Source organism: Vidua chalybeata, chromosome 2, assembly GCF_026979565.1.
Source record: "Vidua chalybeata isolate OUT-0048 chromosome 2, bVidCha1 merged haplotype, whole genome shotgun sequence".
Taxonomy (NCBI): Eukaryota; Metazoa; Chordata; class Aves; order Passeriformes; family Viduidae; genus Vidua; species Vidua chalybeata.
This window is the reverse complement of record NC_071531.1, coordinates 14,122,291-14,142,626: the sequence shown is the minus strand read 5'-3', so window position 1 is coordinate 14,142,626 and position 20,336 is coordinate 14,122,291. Positions and strand designations below refer to the sequence as shown.

General features: G+C 38.9%; 1 protein-coding gene across 3 annotated transcripts in view; it reads left to right on the top strand.

The window, feature by feature from the left end:
* The window catches only part of PHEX (phosphate regulating endopeptidase X-linked), a 109,413-nt gene that overhangs the window by 74,436 nt on the left and 14,641 nt on the right, over nt 1-20,336 (top strand). For 2 of the 3 annotated variants that reach the window (XM_053936712.1, XM_053936714.1), the window contains exons 13-15: nt 1,815-1,892; nt 3,500-3,603; nt 10,492-10,550. In XM_053936712.1, the coding sequence (XP_053792687.1) occupies nt 1,815-1,892; nt 3,500-3,603; nt 10,492-10,550 (241 nt within the window). Of the gene's footprint in view, nt 1-1,814; nt 1,893-3,499; nt 3,604-10,491; nt 10,551-11,289; nt 11,359-20,336 lie in introns of all 3 variants that reach the window. The other variant, XM_053936711.1, reaches the window with a different exon arrangement.

Here is a 20,336-nt window from a genome sequence, read left to right as displayed (position 1 = left end):
TACGTACAAACTTGCAGATGACTCGTGCTCCCTTCCTGGCTTTTTATTCTCCCTCCCTACCACAGGATTTAAAATATCATGAAAGACTGCTGAACCTTCTGGCAAAGTGAGGAAACATTCTGTTGAGAGTTAATTTGGCTCATTTCATATTTTCCATTCAGCATTTTTCTTCCATTGCTTTTTTTATTACTAGGGCAATTTGCATGACAATGGGATCTTTCTTGCTTAAGAGATCATCTGCTCCTGCTGCTAATTTTCTACCTGAAGTTGTTATCTTCTGTTTGTGACATCTTAATTATCTCAACCACAATTAATTGTGATGTCACAAATGGAGGATTATGTCTTTGGGTTGGAAGTGAGATTGAGAAATTGAAGGAGTTTGAAGAAGAAAAGAGGCTTTTCTTCTTGAAAAATAAAAGAGGAGACAGAATGACTTTGGTTAAATGGAGGCAATCCTCCATCACCTTTCTTCTTGAAGTTGTGGAACAGCTGGTTTTACATTTTGCTGTATACAAGGTCATGCTGTATTGAGATACTGGAAGTGGGAGAAGGGGAAAGGATATGTGGAGGAAGGGGAATCTTCCCTTAAGCAGTTAGTCCCTGCAGCAAGGAAAGTTGTTGGGCCCTAAAAAAGGTCCAGACCCTGCTCACAGAGAGCAGAGTGCAGGATTGGTATGGTTATACTTGGTTTAAAGCCAATTATTTATTGCTTTTCATATCTTGCAATATTCATTCGAGTTTTGACATCGGAGTCTGATGACCATGAAGGCACATTTTTTGAGGGGCAGAGGGAATTCCAAAGACTTATGGAGAAATTATATTCAGCAGTCTGAACACATAAGAAATTAAACTTTTGTGCTAACCTAGTCCATCATAGCTGTAATTTATCCTATGGACTTGTCACATTTCACTTCTTGGTATATCATCTTATCTTTTTGTGTACTTCTGCTTTTCTTCTGGAAACTTGTTTCCACAGAGATTCTGGGTGTCTGAGTGGCCTGCTGGTGTTTTTGTGAGGACATTACCAAGGCTGTTTATAAACTCACACCATGATTTACAAAGTGGGACTACTCACCTACAGCTACTTCACACTGGACTGTTTGTGCAGGTTGTGCATAAACGCTGGGACCAAGTCACAGTTGAAAGAGGATTAATGAAAATTGAAGTGTCTTATTTTAACACCTCTACTGGCATTAGGGAAAGAGCAAAGACTGCGAATAAAGGAGGGAAACTGGAGAACTACACACAGATCAGTCCTGTGCTTTTTGGAACGTACGGTGTCCTTCAGAAAAGGACCCATCCCCAGGTGCAAAGAGAAGTGGCCCTCAGTGGAAACACCAGGCTGCACGTGCTGGGATCAAGGTTGATTCACATCTGTGCATTAAATCTATTTTAGCAGTTGGATGTGCACCAGCTACTGTGCCATAGAGAAACAGGCCATTTCCTTTTGTCCTTTGGAAAACATTGTACAAACAGGCATTGGACCATCTGATTAACAAAAAACCCTGTAGGGAAAATCAGCTGTTAAGATTTTGCACTCAGACACGTTGCTGTAAGTACGCAAGAGCTCTGCAGGCAGTAACAGACCCACTGTGATAATCTGACAACAGAATCTGGACCCTCTGCGTTGTGATGCTGAGCTCATTTGTGGCACCAAGTTTACCTTGTAGCCAGGTTGTTTTGAAGTTACATTAGGATGGCTCCAGGAAGCATAATAATACCAAGTGGAAACTGAGCAAGAAAGACAAAAAGTGGCATGCTGAGAAGTGGTTTTATCTATCAAAACTTTTTTTTTCTCTTTTTCTTTTTCAAAGGCAAAAGCAGTTATGGCGAAAGTTGGTTACCCTCAGTTCATAATGAATGACACATATATTAATGAAGACATCAAAACAGTAAGTGTCAGGCTTGCAGCTTTATTCATTTATTGCAGCCATTCTTTGCTCTGTTTTGCTGCTGTCTAAAGTCAAAGCTAGTCTTTTGTTTGGCATGCACCCGGACTTGTGCTTGCCTGGTTATTTTTATTTTATTTTTGAAGTGTGCTAGCTCTAAATTTTGTCTAAATAGTCAATGCTATTGTATCTAAGTGAGATCATGAGGCCTGCTGGGAGTAAAGTCTGCCTGGGTGTAAAGAACCTTTCTGCTATTAAGCATTTTAAAGGTTAAGCACACAATGTAATAATTTTGCATTTAGTTATAAAAATGGGACAAACTAAAAGCATTTTTTTCTCAAAATAATTATTTTAAAAAAGCCTAATGCATTTTACTTCAGAAAATCACAATTTAGGATACAGTATATAAGTTCTCCTCATCTCTCCAGGCTATGAATTTAATTTACAATTGATGCTTATAGTCATGCCAAGAGGTCCTAACCAATGTATAGGCCTATTGTGCTGCCTGCTGGACAAAGATACTGTGGGGGGACTCCTTCCTGTCCCAGTACCTGTTCAGCCTGAGGCAGGAAGGCAAATGATTAATAATAATAATAATAATAATAGAAGTAGTAGTAGTAATAATAATAAATTTTACTATTTTTCAACTGTGGCATGCATTTGATGAATTGTATCACTGAAAGTCACAGGCAAACTAGAAACACAAGTTTAATCCTGAGGCAGTAAAAAAGAGCAATCATCATCTTTGCCAGAGCACATGAACAAACACTAAATAGAGGCATCATTTATTGAGAGAACCAACTCCACCAGCCTAGTCCTAGTCCAGGGAAGCTGCAGGGTGAGATGATGCAGTGAAAACAGTGTAATGAGACAGAGCATGTGACCAACTCTATCACTAAGTGCATGGCATTATTTGCTCAGATAAGTGGCAATGGCTGGTGAAAAATACTTGTTAATCGTGCCTTCAAAACCATAGTTTACATCTGAAGAGCAACTTCCTCACAAATCCTAGAATTGTTTTAAACTGATGACAGGGATTTATAACTTATTAACATCCCTCTTCCTTGCCTGTTTAGTTTTGTGTGTGTGAATGCTATTAGACTTGGAAACTTATGGAAGCATGGAGCCCTATGGCTGTAAATATTTAATGTGGTAGAACTCTCAGAAGGCACAGAATATGAAGTATTTTTTATAAAATGTAAAGCAAGCTGATAAAGGGGACTTCATTACATTGTTTGAAGTTGCTTTAAAATGCACTATTAAAAATAAAAGTAAGCCTACTTCCTCCTGGGAAAGAGGCTTTCTTAATAATAACCATAGAAATGTGCAGTCTGCAATCCATTGTTGGGTGCTTATGATTCCTTCAGCAGCACTCTGCACAGTGTTTTCCCAGTGTTCCAGAGCCTTGTGCAGATCTGTTCAGCCACTGTTTTTTTTTAAGTTAGCTCATAAAATATTTATTCTTCCTACCAAGTGTGAAAATTTTACTTGCTTTGATAACACAAAAAAATTAGGTAATTATCTCATATAAAATAGAAGTTCTGCTTGTTTTATGTCAGCTTTTGTTTCTTTGGACATGCTTTAAAAATGTCTGTGCTTTCTTGGTACAGCTGAAGTTTACAGAAAGTGATTTTTTTGGCAATGTATTGCAAACTCGCAAATACGCAGCCCAATCTGATTTCTACTGGCTTAGAAAAGAAGTTCCAAAAACAGAGTGAGTAGACAAAAGGCAAATTTACATAATCTTCTAACATTTTTTTAACTTATATTATTTAATTTATATATTAAATACTGTTATATATTAAGTTTTAATAGAATTATGTCAACAGCAATATGTTATGCCACAAAAAGCCTATGGGCAAACTCCCATTATTCAGAAACTCCTGTGATTTTTTTTTTTTTTTTTGTAAGGTATCCCTGTTCATATGCAGAGTAGCCACATGCTTGAAGCTTAAACTTAATTTAATGAAAAAAGGGGTAATTGAATTGCAATTAAAAATGGATTATGTCTCTTGGTCACAGAGTTTGAATGGTACAGTGGGGATTTATGAAATAAATTCTGTAGGAATGAAATCATAGTAAGAGATAATGTTATTATTAGCAATACAAATCAGCATTGTTAGTTACCTGCTTTGATAGCAATGATACAGAATGAAACATAATTTAATCTACGTATGTTATTTTTATTTATTTGTAAACATGAGAGTGCAGATTGTGTTACAAACTGTCATAAAATACATGAGAGGATCATTCTCTTTTCTTACTGGTGGGTAATCAAATCCTTAAAATGCAAATTAAAACCTAAGCAGAACTTAATTAGTCTAATCATGCTACTTAAAAATGACTTCTTCTACACACAGACTTTGAAATCAGTGCCAGAGCTTAGCTCCAGTGCTTTTATTTCCTTAGGACTCCAGAAACACTACTCAAACTGAGCCATTCCTTGTTCTGGGGGTGGCTCCGTGCTGTCCGTGAGGCAGGGGGACAAACAAAGGTTGCTCATGGTTGAAGTGTTTTAATTTGGCCCTGTGTGTTCAAGGCATCATTTATGGCTTAGATTTAATTGTGAATTTTACCATCTGATCACAGCTTTCTCTGACAGTGCACTGGTCAACCCTGGGGTATGATTTTAGGGATTTTCCTGGATGTCAGGACTAGACCACAATGGTGCATTCTCTTCAGGGTAACAGCTCCAAGAGAGCAGTGAAGCAGCCCTGGCCTCTCTATAGCAATGGTCAGCCCTGGGGCAGCCAGCAGTGATGCAGAACCTGTGGACTCTTGGCACGATGGGAAAGCTCCCCTGTAAGGAAATGAAGTGGTAGGCAGCCCCTGACTCCAGGACTGGTCTGAGAGCTGTCCCACGGGTATGCTTCAAAAATGAAAGTGTTATCCAATTGCCCTCTGCAAGACTGAACACCTTCTCATGCCTGTCTTTACCTTCTTATTCCCAGGACCACATAATAGCCAACCCCTCATCACCTTTGTAGCTCTTTTCTTGTTAACCCTCAGCACATTCAGGCCTGGGGGATGCCAGTTTGATTTCTGGTCCCTTCCCTTTGTTAGCACAGCTATTTGCTCTGCCTTCTGCAGGGCTGGAGGTAATCTCCACCTGAGCCCTGGCAGGGAGGGATAATCAGGGCTCCTGCTGGGATATTATTCTGTCTCTGCAACTGTTCAGTGATAATTATTCTGTCTCTGCAACTGTTCAGTGATAGAAAAGGGCTCTGAAAGTGGTGTCACTCTGCCTGCTGAGGGACACCAAGGCACAGAGTCATTGCTGCCACCAGTAATTTTTTAAAAAAATTATTTAAATAAACCAATAACTCCCACTTACGAGTCAAAGGCATGTCAAACCTGACCTCAAAAATATCAGCCACTTTTTAGCTGCTTCCCACTTTTAAATCATCATACTCCACTGCTTTCTGATGCTTTTACCTTCTTTTTTTCTCTCATTTTTCTGTTTTTGTTTTTTAAACTTTTACATTTCATACAACTCCACAGAATTTTTGATGAGGCTTGGTTGTTAATAGCTAATTACCCTTGGGTTTTTCTTTCTATTTGCTTCATTTCTTTTCCCTAATTTAGTAGCTTTTAGCATAACATTTATATTTTGAGACAGATATTATAAGATCATCAAAGTTGTGGACCAAAAAAGATAAATAAGAAAATGAGTGTTTAAGGAAATAAAATAAAAGTTGCTAAAATAATATTACATCCAAAAGGTAAAACACTATATTCTTTTAGCAGACAGTCCATTTTTCTTAATAATTATTTCAAACTGGAATCACTTTCCTCAGCTAAATGTGAAATTAAAATGATAGTTCAATCAAAGCACCAGGGAAAGACCATCAGGGGATGGACAGAGGAGATGGGAGATACAAGACAAAGCAATTGGATAAAACAAGGGGAATATGGATAACAAAGTGGAAAATAATTGTTTTGGAAATTCAACAGTTTTTAATTAAAAAAAAAGAAAAGAAAAAAAAACTAAATCAGGAATAATTGTCAAAAATCTTCATTCTCTCTTCTGTTCCCTCCATCCCTGGCATTTATCTGCCTGACAGGAGAAGGGAGCATGGAGGAACTCAGACGAGCTCCTCATTGCTCAGGGCATGGGTGATGGGCCACACCACTGGTGCCAGGAAGCTGTGACAAGGCACCAGGCTGCTGCACTTGCCTGTTCTGCCAGTCCTGGGGCCAGGCTCCCCTGAGGACACCACAGCTCTGGGATGTGTCACTTGTGCTCAACACCAGCCTTGGGTGCCAGCTGCCAGCCTCACAGCTGGCTGGGGAGGTGACTGTCACCTTCACAGCTGGCTCTATCCAACAAGAAAAAAAGTGCTCAGGTATCAGCAGAGACAAAAATGAAAGGGATTTGTGCAGGAGCTGAGGATACAAAGGAAGGATGCTATGAAAGAATAGCCTCCCTTCTCTCCTCCAGAACCTATTCCTGTTTTTCTTGACCACACACTATTGTGTGTTAGCCCTGGCTCTTGCTTTGTCACAAGGGAGGGTAGCTCTGAGAGGTTCTGGGTTGGATACCTCTAAGGATGGTGTAAAAACTCCTTCTGCAAAAAGGTAAAAGCAGCCATCAAAAACACTTGGCAGGCTGTTGTCTGTTGGAGAGACACTGCTGGAAATCGTGTGGCTGGGACCTGCCCTGGAGAGGAGAGGCTGGAAAGGAGCCTCCTGGAGCCTTTTCCTGGTCTTTGAGCCTCTTTCTAAGCAGTGATGTGGCACTGAGGGCTGGACCCAGCCTTACCACCCTAGCTGCATGATCATTCCTAAGGGAGGCAGATGGCAGCCTGGCCTGGGTTAATAATCTGTTTCTACATGGGAAAATATATAAAAGAGACTAACAAGGAGAAGAGAAAATACAATTTTGAAAGTCACTTTGTAGGTTGCCTCCCATTTAGAAGTTTCTCTTTTTAGTGTTTTCTTTGGAAGGCATTTTCCAGCTTTCAGAAACTTTGTACAGCTTTTCACTTCTAACCAGCTTAAGTCTTTGTACGTTCACAAGTTCATTTGCTAAGTTTATATGATTATTAATATTTATTTCTTACTTTGAATGTTGAACAGCAAACCAAATGATTTCTTCCAACTCCAAAAACTGAGGATCAATTTGCAAATTCAATTTGTGCTTTACAAAGAATTAAATAAAAGAATAAGCTTTTCTCTGTGTTGTAAATGTTCCCAACCATCCCTGTTCATGAATGGCAATGTAGCACACTATACTCTTAACACAGGAAGAAAATACCAGAGGAAATTTCAGCCTCAAGAACACAGACTAAGAGAGTTTCTGCCCCACTTGCTATCTCAGTGTATGTTTCAAATTTTATTTCTGCAAAAGAAATCTCAACCCTAGAAGTGTCAACTCTGCAGAATTAGATTTTGACTGCTGCAGTACCAGATAGGTAATACTATAGGACATCATTCAAAACTATCCCTTTTTCACAAACTTATAGCAAATGAAAACAGTGTAAACAATTCTAGAATTTTTATTTATTTACTTTGTAATTAATAAGAGCTTGGAAAGTGTAATGCCTTTCATTTTTTCTATCCTTCTGTTAGTAGATAAAGCATACAGAAATTGTAACCAGACCTAGAGCAAATGCTCAGGCAATCTGACTTCAAACAGGAATGGGAGAGTTATTTCTAAATTTGCTTCACCTTAAAATTTAACAGCAACAGCTATTTATTACACACCTTCATGTTGTAATTTGGTGTGTTATTAGTTAAGGACTGTCCCTGAAGGTTCAGTCATTTCAAGGAGCTCACTTCCATGAGCTCACTTGAAAGAGCATGGCAGATGAGAAGTGAAGTTGTTCTGCTAGTCTGGATGGAAGCAGTCTTGGTTATTGCTACTCTTTTATGGAAAATACTTCCCAAATCTTTCTGAAAGGGCTCAGGATGGTACAACAAAATGCTTTAGCATAGAAATACGCTTCTTACCAAATGTCAAATATTAAATACTCTGCTTGTTACTAGAGGAGTCTCATTCTTCCTGACTCCTCAGTATGGCTGCTAAGTGTCCTCTTCCCAACTGCTTAAAAGCATAATGAATTCCACACAGGGTCATTCTTGAGGCCTTGTTATGGAGGAGCAGTTTGGAATGAACTGAGTCCAGTTTTGCAGTAGGAAAATCAAGGCTGCTCTCAGCCTTGGGCTCATGCTAAGCTCAGCAAATAGGATGGGCTCTGCAATTCTGGTGGCAGATCATGAGAAAAGCAGCAGCCTCGGGGCAGGGAGGCTGTGATACATCTTCACCTGCAAACTCCAAGCCTATGAGTGCATGGGTATGAAAGTATGGCCAGAGGATGGTGTGAAGTCCTCCCTCAGTAAATGTGGACCAAATGTTGCCAGCATTCAGTGCTGCTCTTGGGCAGAGCGAGGTGCTCCTGTGGGGACAAGTACCTGCATCACCAGCTCCTCACCCAGGAAAACAAGTGCAAACTTGTGCTGAGAGCTGTCTCTAGTCAGTGAAGAGCTCTTTGCTGCTGCTTGTGGTGGTTCCTCTTTGCAGCTAGCTGTGGTAAGCTCTCACAGAGCATGGAGAGAAGAACCACAGCACATTAATCTGTTTTGAAGTATCTGTTATGCATCTCAGGCCCTTGATTCTCTGACTGGAAATAAAAGGCTAAGAGGAATTTGCAAAAAGGGAGCATTTTCTGTCCCAGAAGCCTTTTTCATGCTTAAAAATTGCTGTTTGAGAACAGAAAGGCCATTGTAAGCAGAACAAGCCAAGAAGATGAGGTGCAAGTCACAACACTATGTGTCTTTGCTCAATCTTACAGTAAAATATAAATTGAAGTTTTGACTCTTTCAGATGGGTTTTCTCCTTGTCAAAAAAGAAACAGTCCTCCAGATTTACAGCGAAGCCTGGAGTGTGGTTCCAAGGCATAAATGGCAGGCTTGCATCCTTCAAAACAGTTCAGCTGATTGCTGCTGTGAACAAACATGAAATTGAAATGTAGTTAATTAAGCCCCTAATTTTTTTTCTTTATCCCCTCACCATATACATTCTTTCTTCAATTTTCCATTATCTCACTACATTACCTCTAGCATTTAATCTCATTATTATGAAGAAATCAGAAAACAGACCAGAAAACAACCCCCCCCGCTCCTCCCTTCACAATCTCCTAATAAACAAAACAGGGAGAGTTATCTCTGACAATTAGAGCCTGTAATGTAATGGATGGTTAAAATATGTACATGACATCACTCTTAGACTTCATTTATTGGTTTTTCTAGTTGATGCATTGCAAAATAAGCTGCTCAGCTTGGAGAATAAAACAAGCAGTTAAATTTATTGATAAAAGACAAACTGCTGCCATTTTTGAACTCTCCCCTTTGTTACATGGTTTAAGTGAGTTCATTAGTTGTCAGAAAAACAGTCAGAATCTGCAGATGATTCTTTTATTAATGGGGCTATTTAAAAGCATGAATTGTGTGTACATTTTCACTGATATCACACATTTTCCATATTCTGACAGATCTTCCTTTGGAAAGATCTTACTCATTGTTTTGCAGCTCCTTTCTCTTCTCTTTAAAAGAAATTTTCCAAAGCAATTACATTGCATTCACATGGATTTATAACACTTTTGAGTAATATTTTGCTAATGACATCAGGATGTTCCTGTTTGAACATTTACTAATATTGCTTCTAAGTTAGTATGAACTAACCACTAATTATCATCATCTTTATTTCTTTAACCTTATTTCTCCCCTATAAAATCACAAAGTGAAATTTTGGGTTCACTGAACTCAGGATTTCATCGGAGGGGATTTGGATCTTGCTAAAGTCAGTCAAGATTTTCCATTCATATGGTTGAAGCCACTGTCAATATAGATGAGCTTAGGCTAAGGAGATTCATTTGCTATTCATAGAATCATAGAATATCCTGAGTGGGAAGGGACTCACAAGGATCATCAAAGTCCAACTCCTATTCAAATCTAGGGTTTCTTCCAGTATGTATGAGAAATCAAACTATGAGAAGAAATGCCTGGCAAGAGGTCTGTTTGTTTGGGATGGTCATGTTCACTGCATAGGGTACAGAACATGAAGCTGTTTATTTTGAATTTACATTCCCAGAAATTGTCTGTTTATGTTGCTGGCATAATCCTAATTTTTCAAGTAGTTGTTCAGCAAAGCCTGTAAAGCCACTTTACCTGTTTCAAAATGTTCTCTTCTAATTCCAACACGGAGCTCCTCCACATGTGTTTGAAAAACACCCAGGAGAGTTTTCACAGCTTCTGTCCATGTTGCAGCCTCTTCTGGGTGAATTTTGTTTCATCAGCATGGCTGGCCTCACAAGCAGAGTGGTCACTTAAAAATGAAACAGATCACATGATAGTAACACTAAGAATTGCTCCCACTGGGCATTTATTGACTGTATGCAGTAAAGTCATTAAACAATAGATTTCAATGTTCTAGAAGTGTAGGTAGGATGTACTGAAATGGAGAAATACTTAAATTTTAATGTATCTTAAGTCCTTAATGTTTTACTTGCTTCTACTGAGTTCAATTTTTATCTTTGCTCCTTTGATTCATAAAGGTGAATGTCAATGTGCTGACAGACAATTTCTTTTGTTCTTGCTGCAGGTGGTTTACAAGCCCAACTACTGTAAATGCTTTTTATAGTGCATCTACCAACCAGATCAGTGAGTATCTTCCTTCTGAGCCTCCTTATAAAGTGCTTGTTTGGGAATGTAGGTATCAAACTTCAGATAAGAGCTGTACCTGTTGTGTTGTTTGTGACTGCAAATTAAAAGTTCAAACCTGATAATTCAGCTGTGAGACTTCAGTGTGTATGTGTGTGTGTTTGTACTCTGTCCATTGTGAATGATAGCTTAAATCACTTTTATTAAAGCCTAATGTTTCTATCTTCTGTTTTCTGTAGCAAAAATGTGTACACACATCTCCATAAATACACAGTGATAGCAGTTTTGTCCTACAGTATTGACAGATATGTAATGATAGATGTGACTAGAGAAAACTGTGATATAGACTAGAAAACATAAGAAGGTGTATCCAGTGGATTTGTTCAATACCTTCAAGGACAAGGAGTGATATCTGTAGTTAAGTGAAAATTCTTACCTGTATGTGCAGAAATACCTGTGTGATTCTAATCATTGTTACTGGTTGTTTTTAGACAGCATATATTCTAGTGTGGAGATAAATAAGGTAAAAGAGCTGAGTTATTCAATGATGTGTTATGAGTTTGGGTGTTCATTCCAGTTTGCTTTAATGGGGCTTTGAATTGAAATTTTCTAAAATTCTATACCAGGCTTTAAAATTCTATACCAGACTGTGTGCAACAGTTTTACCTTTACCCTGGCAATTCTCTTTGCTCTTATTAGCTTTGCATGTTAAATTGGCCTTCTTTTTCTGTGCTGTTAGGGTCTGGAAAGTGGCTGCCACTACTTCTGTGGTCTCAGTCCCCAGAGTCAGGACCTCAAAAATTGCTGAGTGAGTCCCCCTTTTTCTCCTGAATCTCTTTTGGTTACAGATAGAAAGGCACAAAGATAACATATCACACTGAAGAAGGTACAACAGAGGACTGGTAATTTGAGTCTGCTGGTATTTGCTTCTACCAATTTCTGTAAACAGTTTGCCTTCAAACCACTCAAATTTTTTTGTGTCTAAGTGATCTCATTTGTAAAGCATGTCTATTAATTAGGCAGTTCTTTTTATTAAAATTAGTGCTAGATTTAGATAGCTCTGCCTTAATTAGAGGACTGCCATTGTTAGGCAGTCACATTTTTGTTGATCATCTGAGGGAGCACTTGAATGAGGTGGTCACAACTCTGAGGTACCCCTGAAGCATTACAGCTGCTCTTCCTCCAGCCACCACTGCTGCTAGAAAGGCTTTATGTGAGTGGAGAGGAAGCCTGCTCAGAGAAAAATGAGAGCCATTGCTGTTATACCTTCTTTAATATTGGGTTCTTTCAAATTTGAGCAGTGCTCAGCTGTTCCAGCCTCTCTGCCATGGCACATTAGAGAAAACTGTGATGAGAGGCTGGAGCCAGCCACTGAAAACTTTACATTCACTGTGTCTAAAATTAGAGTCAGGAGGCAGAGAATTGTCAAACATAACCCATCAGTCATGGGTGTAGAGGTGATCATATTTTCTACCATAACTGCTGACCTCGTTCTACTGGCAAGTGACCTGGAAGTTTGGACAGTGCCACTCACTCTCAGTCCTTTCTAGGACTGGTTCAAAGAGGAAAAGAGTTTAGGTGGCTCTTTCTGAACAAAGGCCTCTCATACCTGAGAGAGAGGTACAAATGTAATCATGCTCCAAAAATGATGTGCAACAGGAGGGAGAATTCAGAGAAAGGCACAGTACTGTTTGCCACTGCTGGCTGGTGTGTTTTTATGGGGCAAGAGGCCCTGTGTGATGTGGGAGGAACATTCTCTGGTAGAAGTTGCTGATAAACATTTGACACATCACTACTGATTTCCCATTAATGCTGGTGGGGAAGAGCTGCTACCTTACTGCTTTGCAGCTGTATTTTCAGTAGTAATCTGTACAAAGTTCTGGGGGCTGCTCACATGACACAGGAACTGTGACATTTTTAAAGACCTAGTTAAATAACAGAAAAAAAGTTCTAGAAACCAGAATCATTTGAGAGTAAGAATTAAGCTTGAACTCTAGCAAGTTAGATGTAAAATTATGATAAAGCAAGCCCAGAAAAACTTTGAGGACCAAATTTCTCAGAGCTTAAGAACTAATGCTAAAACCTTTTTGTCAAATTCATTGAGAGAGGAAAGTCTCTAAGGCATAAAAATAAGATCATTCTTTGCATTGAAAGAGTTTGGGAAGTTCTAATTCTGGAGCTTTTGCTTGTGAGAAGTTAGTCCTGGAAGTTGTTTAAAATTTAGTGTCAATAGAAGGGACTTTAGAAGAAATTCATACAAGGAACTGTGACAAATATAAGGACCAGATAATATTCTCCCAGGTATTTTAAAGGAACTTAGACAAAAATTTTCCAAACAACCAGCTTTGATGTATAGCCTATGGCTTATAGTGACCTCAGCACAGGAAGAATAGGTGTGACAAGTATCAAATTACCTATTTTCTAAAAGACAGTTCAGAGGGATCTACATAGCAAGTCATTTTAGCCTTTATATGAAGGAATCTGGTTGTGACCACAACATGATTGAATAGATAAGCATATGATATAACAGTGAAGAGTGAACATGAGAATGTGAGATATTTCTTGCTTTTTCTTTTAGAAAAGGTCATGCTTTCTTAATCTACTAGAGGTTTTTTTTTTTTTTTTAAATTCAGAAAGCAAGTAAGTATGCTTGATACGATCATATCATTTTTTTCCATAGAACACTTTTGATGAGGTTCTTTCCCAATACTAATAATTGAAAGTTGTCATGGGACAAGTAAGAAGATCCTTTCATAAATTAATGACTGATTAGAGATAAGAAAAGGAGGTAGAAGCCAATTACTTGCTGGCAAATAGTTGAAGGGGTGTGTTAAGAGGATCTGTGCTACTCACTGCATTAGCAGATGAACTGAAAAGAGGGTGTTCTGTTCTGCACAAAAGAACAGAGGGATATAAACCCAGTCCAGGAGGACAGTTCCCTCTGCTGCTGGCTGCTGGAAGGTAGGAATATGTGCTAGCAGAAGAATTACCTCACAGGTAGTTACCTGAAACTCTTTCCCTTCACATCTACAACGGATCACTCCTGTAACTGAGTGAATGGACCAGATATCCTCTTCATCTGCTTGAGTGCCCCTGCTCTTCAGTGAGCAAACTGGACTTTAGTATGTAATAAGGGCCATCTATTTTTGCTCTTTATAAGTGAGTTTACTAAGAAGAATTTGAGAAATAAGAATTTTAAAATGCATAATAGATTTTGATTATGGAAAGTAGTTTCTACATGAACTGGAAAATCCCTGGTTCCAAAATTTGATTCTAAAAATTAGTTTGGAAATGGAAATGTACTGTGTGACGATATCAACAAAACTACAGCAACTCCAAACTTGATTAGTCACTGGAAGCTTCTTGAAAAAGTTTAGAGAAAAAGAAACATCAGTGCCTTGACCCATGGATTCTGAAAAGGAGCAATCGTCAGGTGCCTGCACAAGGGAAGGGGAATGTGGATGTCCTGAGCACTTCTGAGCTTTAGGCAGCTGCTTTTGCTTTCTGTGTTCAGAGCACAGGGAGGTCTCTGACACTCTTGTTGGAAGGATCACAAATTCTTCTCTCGCTGTAATCTGTGTCACTGACATAAATATTGGAATATCCAATGTAATCTCCATATACAGGCAGGATGTTAGTGTTTTTAACTTGACTACTCAGTTACTTGGAAGAAAAGGTCTTGTTTCACTAAAAGAGAAAATTAATAGAGAATAGAAACTAGATGATTTTAAAAATTATTAGATTTGGGAGAATTTAGCAAATCCTGCATATGCAGTAGATGTACCAAATTTCGATGTCTTTTAGTGCAAACACTTTCGTGTTTGGTGTTACTTTGTTTCATTTTCATTACTAAACTATTGATAGTTTGAATGATTCTGTTAATATCTGCAAAGGAGAAATAAGTAGCTGCATCAAGGTGAGATGTGCCGCAAAGAGCAGAGTTAAAAAATATGTTACATATAATTTATCTTAATATTATACAAGTTTACTCCTGATGTTTGTTTTATTTACTTATTTGTTTTATTTATTTATGATGTGAGTTTTATTTATTTATTTCCTCTTTTTCCATAATTCAAAGTGTCTTAGATGAACCAATGTGCATGTTTATAATGGTTGTTAATAATTTTTTAATCCTAGTTTGGATAGTTTTTCAATTTTCTGTGCATTTGCTCGTCAATTTCCCCTTTAATTATAGGTACTTAACAAGGACAACAGGTATGTGTTATTGCCTTTACAGTCTCAAAATGTATCTAAGTACACTTCATATCATCTAAGCAGCATGAATACTATCTTTTTAATTATCATAATTGGAACACCAAAAACAATTTCTAAAGGATTAGTTTATTTTAATGCACTCTAGAGCAGTCAACAAATATATGCTGAAAATAGACACAAGTGATGATCAAAGTGTGCTAGCGTATTTCTGTTCAAGAAAAGGTTTTATTTCATTGCAGCACTAAAATATTGGCCTTTGAATATGTTAAGGATAAGAGGGAACTGTTCATCAGACATTTGGTGTGATTAGGTTTTTTTTTTTCCAAAGTGTAAATATGTATGCCTCTAGAATATATAAAAATAGTCACATCTGTGGGCTGTGAACGGTAATGAAAGGGAGATTTACAGTGAACTGAGGCAAATATAAGCAATGAACTCATGAGGTGTAAGCTTGAATAGATGTACTGGATAATTAATGTTGATATTATCTCTCTAAGTTTATATCCATGCTCCTTCTAAGTCATTTGTGCTGTTACTGCAGTTCTCTAGAGAAAGTCAAGAGGCCTCTTTAGAGAGAGGCCTCAATACATGTTACAGAAAGCAGATATGATCTACAACAGAATTTAAAAACTTCATTCAAATTAGCATCCACAGAGAAAACCACAGATGAGAGCTCATATTAGCCAATAAGTATCATCTTTACAGGAAGCGTCACGCAGATGTTGACGCTGGCAGCTCACTGATGCTGGGAGTTGCAAGGGAGAACTCTTGCCTGGAGCCAGGGAAGTGCTGGCAAACAGCACCTGGTGCATGGCCAGGGCAGGATGAGGGGAATGTGCACAGGACATTTTCTCTTCCCTTAAGAACTGGACTATTTGGAAGGTTATTAATGAAGTAATTTCAAGTGTGCCATTAGTTTCCTGGAAGTTAATGAACATAACAGATCTGGACTGAACACTTTCTGAGCCCTGTTATTAAATAAGCTCTAAGTGTCTTAAGTGAGCCTCATTTTCAGTTTTCCTGATTTACTAAAGACCACTATTCTCTTTTATTTAACCATGGTGCATGACCCTTACCTCCATTCTTTATTTTTTCTTCCTAAACTTCCTATCTATGAGTGTATAAAATAGAAGAACTTGTACTTTGTTCTTCTCCCCATAGCCCCCATTCCCTCACCCCAGGGAATCCACTGAGGCTTTTTCCTCATAAAATAAAGATTTAAGTTTCTTGTAAAACAGATGCTTTCACATTTCCTACTCCCTTAGCAGACAGTATTTCTTGGCACCTTACAAACCACGTCATGTTTCTCCTCATGTTGCCCCACTGAGGTTGGTAAACACCAGGTTCTCTCTTTTTCATGAGTAGAAAAAAACCTCTTGTCAGGTGAAGGATAAACTGAGCCAAGAATTGAAGCAGAGGCTGCAGAGTCCTCTGCTTTAAGACCATTACTTCCCTGTATCTATTTAATGAATTTATTCACTGAGCTCTTAATAAAATTAAGCTTTGTGTTCATGCACTGCATGGAACAGTTACTGTGCCTTACACAACTGATATTTTCTGTCCTTGCACAATTTTTGTTTTCTGTTCTCTTTGTCCACAGGATAAAACTTGAAATAAGGTGTATGATTCAGGTCCATGTAATAACAGACATTGGTCTCTGTCACCTACATATGGATGCTCAAAGCTGTCTGGGTGTCTCAAAGTGTCTGAAAGCAATGTGGTTTTTCTCATGTGTTTTATCTGAGATAAAACTTGCAGGAGCCCCTTGCCAATGAGACTGACAGCTAGACCCCAAACATCAAAACCATCACTGGGATGAGATTCAGTAGTCAAAACAGAAGTCTGTGGAACCATTTTAAACAAATGTATCCTGCCCTTTGGGCTGTTTTTAGACAACTAACCAACATCCCAGCTGTCTTCACATTTAATTCCTTATGTGAATTTAGTATTCTTTGATTACTGACCAGCAGTTAGTCTTCTGCTTATATCTTATCCCTTTAAAACTCTACATCTGAATTCATTCAGTGAATGAATGTGGCTTTAAAAAACATGTTAGAGCTTTTGAGCACATCTGAGAACTGTCAGCACACCAAGTGGCAGAGTACCCTGTATATCAAACAGTTTAGCTCAGCTATCTCCCATATCTGTTACTTATCCATGGGATTCACTAGCCTGTCAGAAGTTGCTTAAAGCAAACCAACCTCATTATTGGAAGTTGTAAATGCACTAACTTGGAATAAGGCTTTTCCTTGCTCAGTTAAAAACGTCATGCAATATAACTGAATAATGTAAGTGAACTATACAAATTGAATTCATATTTAGACTTGAGCTGCAAATTTCTCATGTGCTTTTGGTTTAGTTTATCCATTATTGCTCTGTATTTTTTCAGGGAATTATCAGATCAAATGCAATTATTTGTGTCTTCTTGGTAAACTAGCAATATTATACTGAGGTAAGGGTATTCATCTGCAAAGTGTGTATAATAATACCATGAAAGTATTAGCTAGTAAATGGATTTATTAATGGCAGTAAAGCCCCTGCAAAACTGAAGAAAAAGAAAACACCTTCAAATTTTAAATACATTCTGACAAACTTTACAGCACTTTGCTGGAGAGAGATGCTGAAAATGATATCACGGATAAAAATGAAGATAGAAACCTTTAATTACATTAAAAGTAGTCTTTTGCAGGCAAAGTTCTGTCAGAGCTTCGAGATCAGCATAAATTCAGAGTGAAATATTTGAAGTAAGCCAGGTGTTGGCTCCACTGCTTGAAGTGCCCCTGCATTCCAGAGCAGTTGGGTGACTAAGGGGAAAGCTGAACAGTCACTGCCCAAGACACAGGGCTTTGGAAAGCCAAAAGGCCCCCTGGAGATGAATCTGGCAAAGGATGTGAAGAAACGTTTCTGCAAGTGTAGCTGCAGCAGCAGCAAGTTGAAGGAAAATGTAGTGCTGAGTGAGGGCAGGGGACCTGGTAACAGAGGAGATTTACCCTTCGTGGAGGAGGAGTAGGTTAGGGAATATTTGAAAACACTGGGCAAGCACAAGCCCATGGGCTCTGTCAGGGTGCACCTACAAGCTCACAACATCATTATGAGGCCACTCCTGGTAGTCTTTGAAAGGTTATGGTGACTGGGGGAGGTTCCTGAGGACTGGAAGGAAGCAAATGTCACTCTTATCTTCAAGAAGGAAGATTAGGGAATTACAAGCCAGGCTCACAACAGGCTCACAACAGTCCCTGTGTACAGGATAAAGTAAATCCTAGAAACAGTTTCTCTGACCAGCTTTCTACATTGAGATTACTAGCTCAGTGGAGGAGGAGAGAGATGTGAATATGATTTATTCTTTAGAAAGAATTTCTGCACTGTCTCCCCTAACATGCTCAAATACAAACTGCTGAAGAATTGGCCACTCGAGCAGATGGTCAGATGCACTGAAAACTTCTTGAACTGCTGGGCTTAAAGGGCTGTGCTCAGAACAGCTGGTCCCTAGCATGGTGGGATCAGTGGCACAAAGTCCGTCTTGAGGATGATCTAGCCTGGCTGTCCCACCTTGTCCTAGCCTGGCTGTCCCACCTTGCCACCAGTAAGATGCATGGATGTAGGGTCCCAGTGCTGTTCTGTGACAGCCTGAACTCAGCTGTCCACAGAGCAGTGCTCTTGTGACGTGTGGTACCAGTGCCCATCTCAGAATGATGGTGCAGCGCAGTGGCATTGCTCCAAATTTAGGTAGGTTTTAAGAAGGTAGTCAAAGCACATTCTGCAAGTCCAGGTCCTGATGGCAGATTGATTTGTGTGGGATCTGTATTAAGATAACACAGTTCTCTTTTTGTGTGCTGTTGGTGAGTAATGGCCTTGGATGTGGACTCTGGGCCTGCATTTGTAATCTAGTCTATAAAGAGAGAGACTGTCAGCCTGTACCTCTCTTTTGGGGCTGTGTAGAGGGAGAAAGCTTTAAAAGATGCATAACACAGGCTAAATTTGTGGTCAAGTGTTAACTCAAAATACATTCCCACTGCCTGTATCTATTCCTTAAGATGTGAAATTCCCTGAAGTCTGTCTGTCTTACTCCTTCAGATCTGTCCTTTGCCTGCTTGAAATCCAGTGGCATAGAAATAATCCCATTAGTATTTATTGCATCTGCAGCCTACTATGAGCTCTCTGAGTTTTTTCATTAATTCTTTTAGGTGCAATATGCCAAGCAAAAAAAGAAACAGGCTTCACAGGAGAATTGCCTAAATCAAGGGATTCAAATCAGCACAAAATAAGAAACTGTCTGGTGATCAATCTCATGTTACAATTTCAAGGACATTCTAGGTATAGGACATTGTTATACTTGATCCCCCAAGGATGATGTAGTTGTTGCTTGCCTGAAGGAGACATTGCATAAAAAGCATTGTCAGCTCTTAATGTGTTCCTTGTAGTGTTGGAATAGTGGACAAGCACCCTCAGTCCCTCAGCGCTGCTGACCTCTGAAGAATGGGACCCATTTGCTTTTCTAGCTCACCAAGAATCACTTTCAGACCTAGATTTTTCTTTATTACCAAAAAACAAACAAACAAACAAAACCAACAAAACCACAAAAACATGCACCCCCCAAACAAAGCAAAACCAAACAACTCCTACTGGTGATAATGTATTCCAGTTTCCTGAGGTTTTCTGAAATGTGTAGTACATTCTACTGGCCTCTGACTCTGCTTTGGCCTGAAAATACTTCCTGAGCTTCCCTTAGTGCAAACTACAGAGGTGTTTTCATGCATGTCCAGAAGCAGAAACCACTCCTTCAACCAGCACTTTGCTCAGTCATATCTAACCTAAAATGGATCCCGACTCTGAGTAAAATAATTACCAACCTGTTGTACAGATTCAGCATTGGAGCTTCCTACCATTCATGCACATTGACTTGTTCAGTGAAACTATCTCATGGCTTAACTCACAGCTGACGGTGTTTCAGCAGTGTTCTATGAAGACATAGAATAAGCCTGAGTGAAGATTTGCACCTAATTTGCTGTAAATAATGTATATTACCTCTACTGCAGACAAGAGCAAACTCACTACAAGTTTATACCTGGAAGAAATAATTGCAGCTCCTTAAAAGATCTGGATAGCCTCTTGATGCAGTGACAGGCACCCAGGACTGTGTGATCATTAAACATGATTTGTGGGGTGACTGTGCTACCTTGGTTCATACTGCCTTCAGTATGGGCTCATTTGTTCATTTTGGCCACAGTTCCTCTCCTCTGCTGTTGTGGGGAGAGGATCACTTAGAGTTAGCAGAGCCTAAGCTTTCCAAAACCTTTTCTGAGTTTCAGTGTTTGGAGGGAACCAGTTCAAACTAGATTTTCAGCTCTGAACACAGCTCTTAAGATGCCTAACAAGCAATTTTCATCAAGTTGTATGAATGTACTATTGCTGCTTAAAATGTTCAAAACATGCATAATAAATAATCTTCTCTATGCACTGGGAGGCAAGGAGAGTTAGATCAGTAAAACTTTGTCCTTGACACTGGTAAAATTGTGGTTTGCAGTGCTGGAAAAGAAAATTATATTGTGCTTGAAACAATAAAACAACATC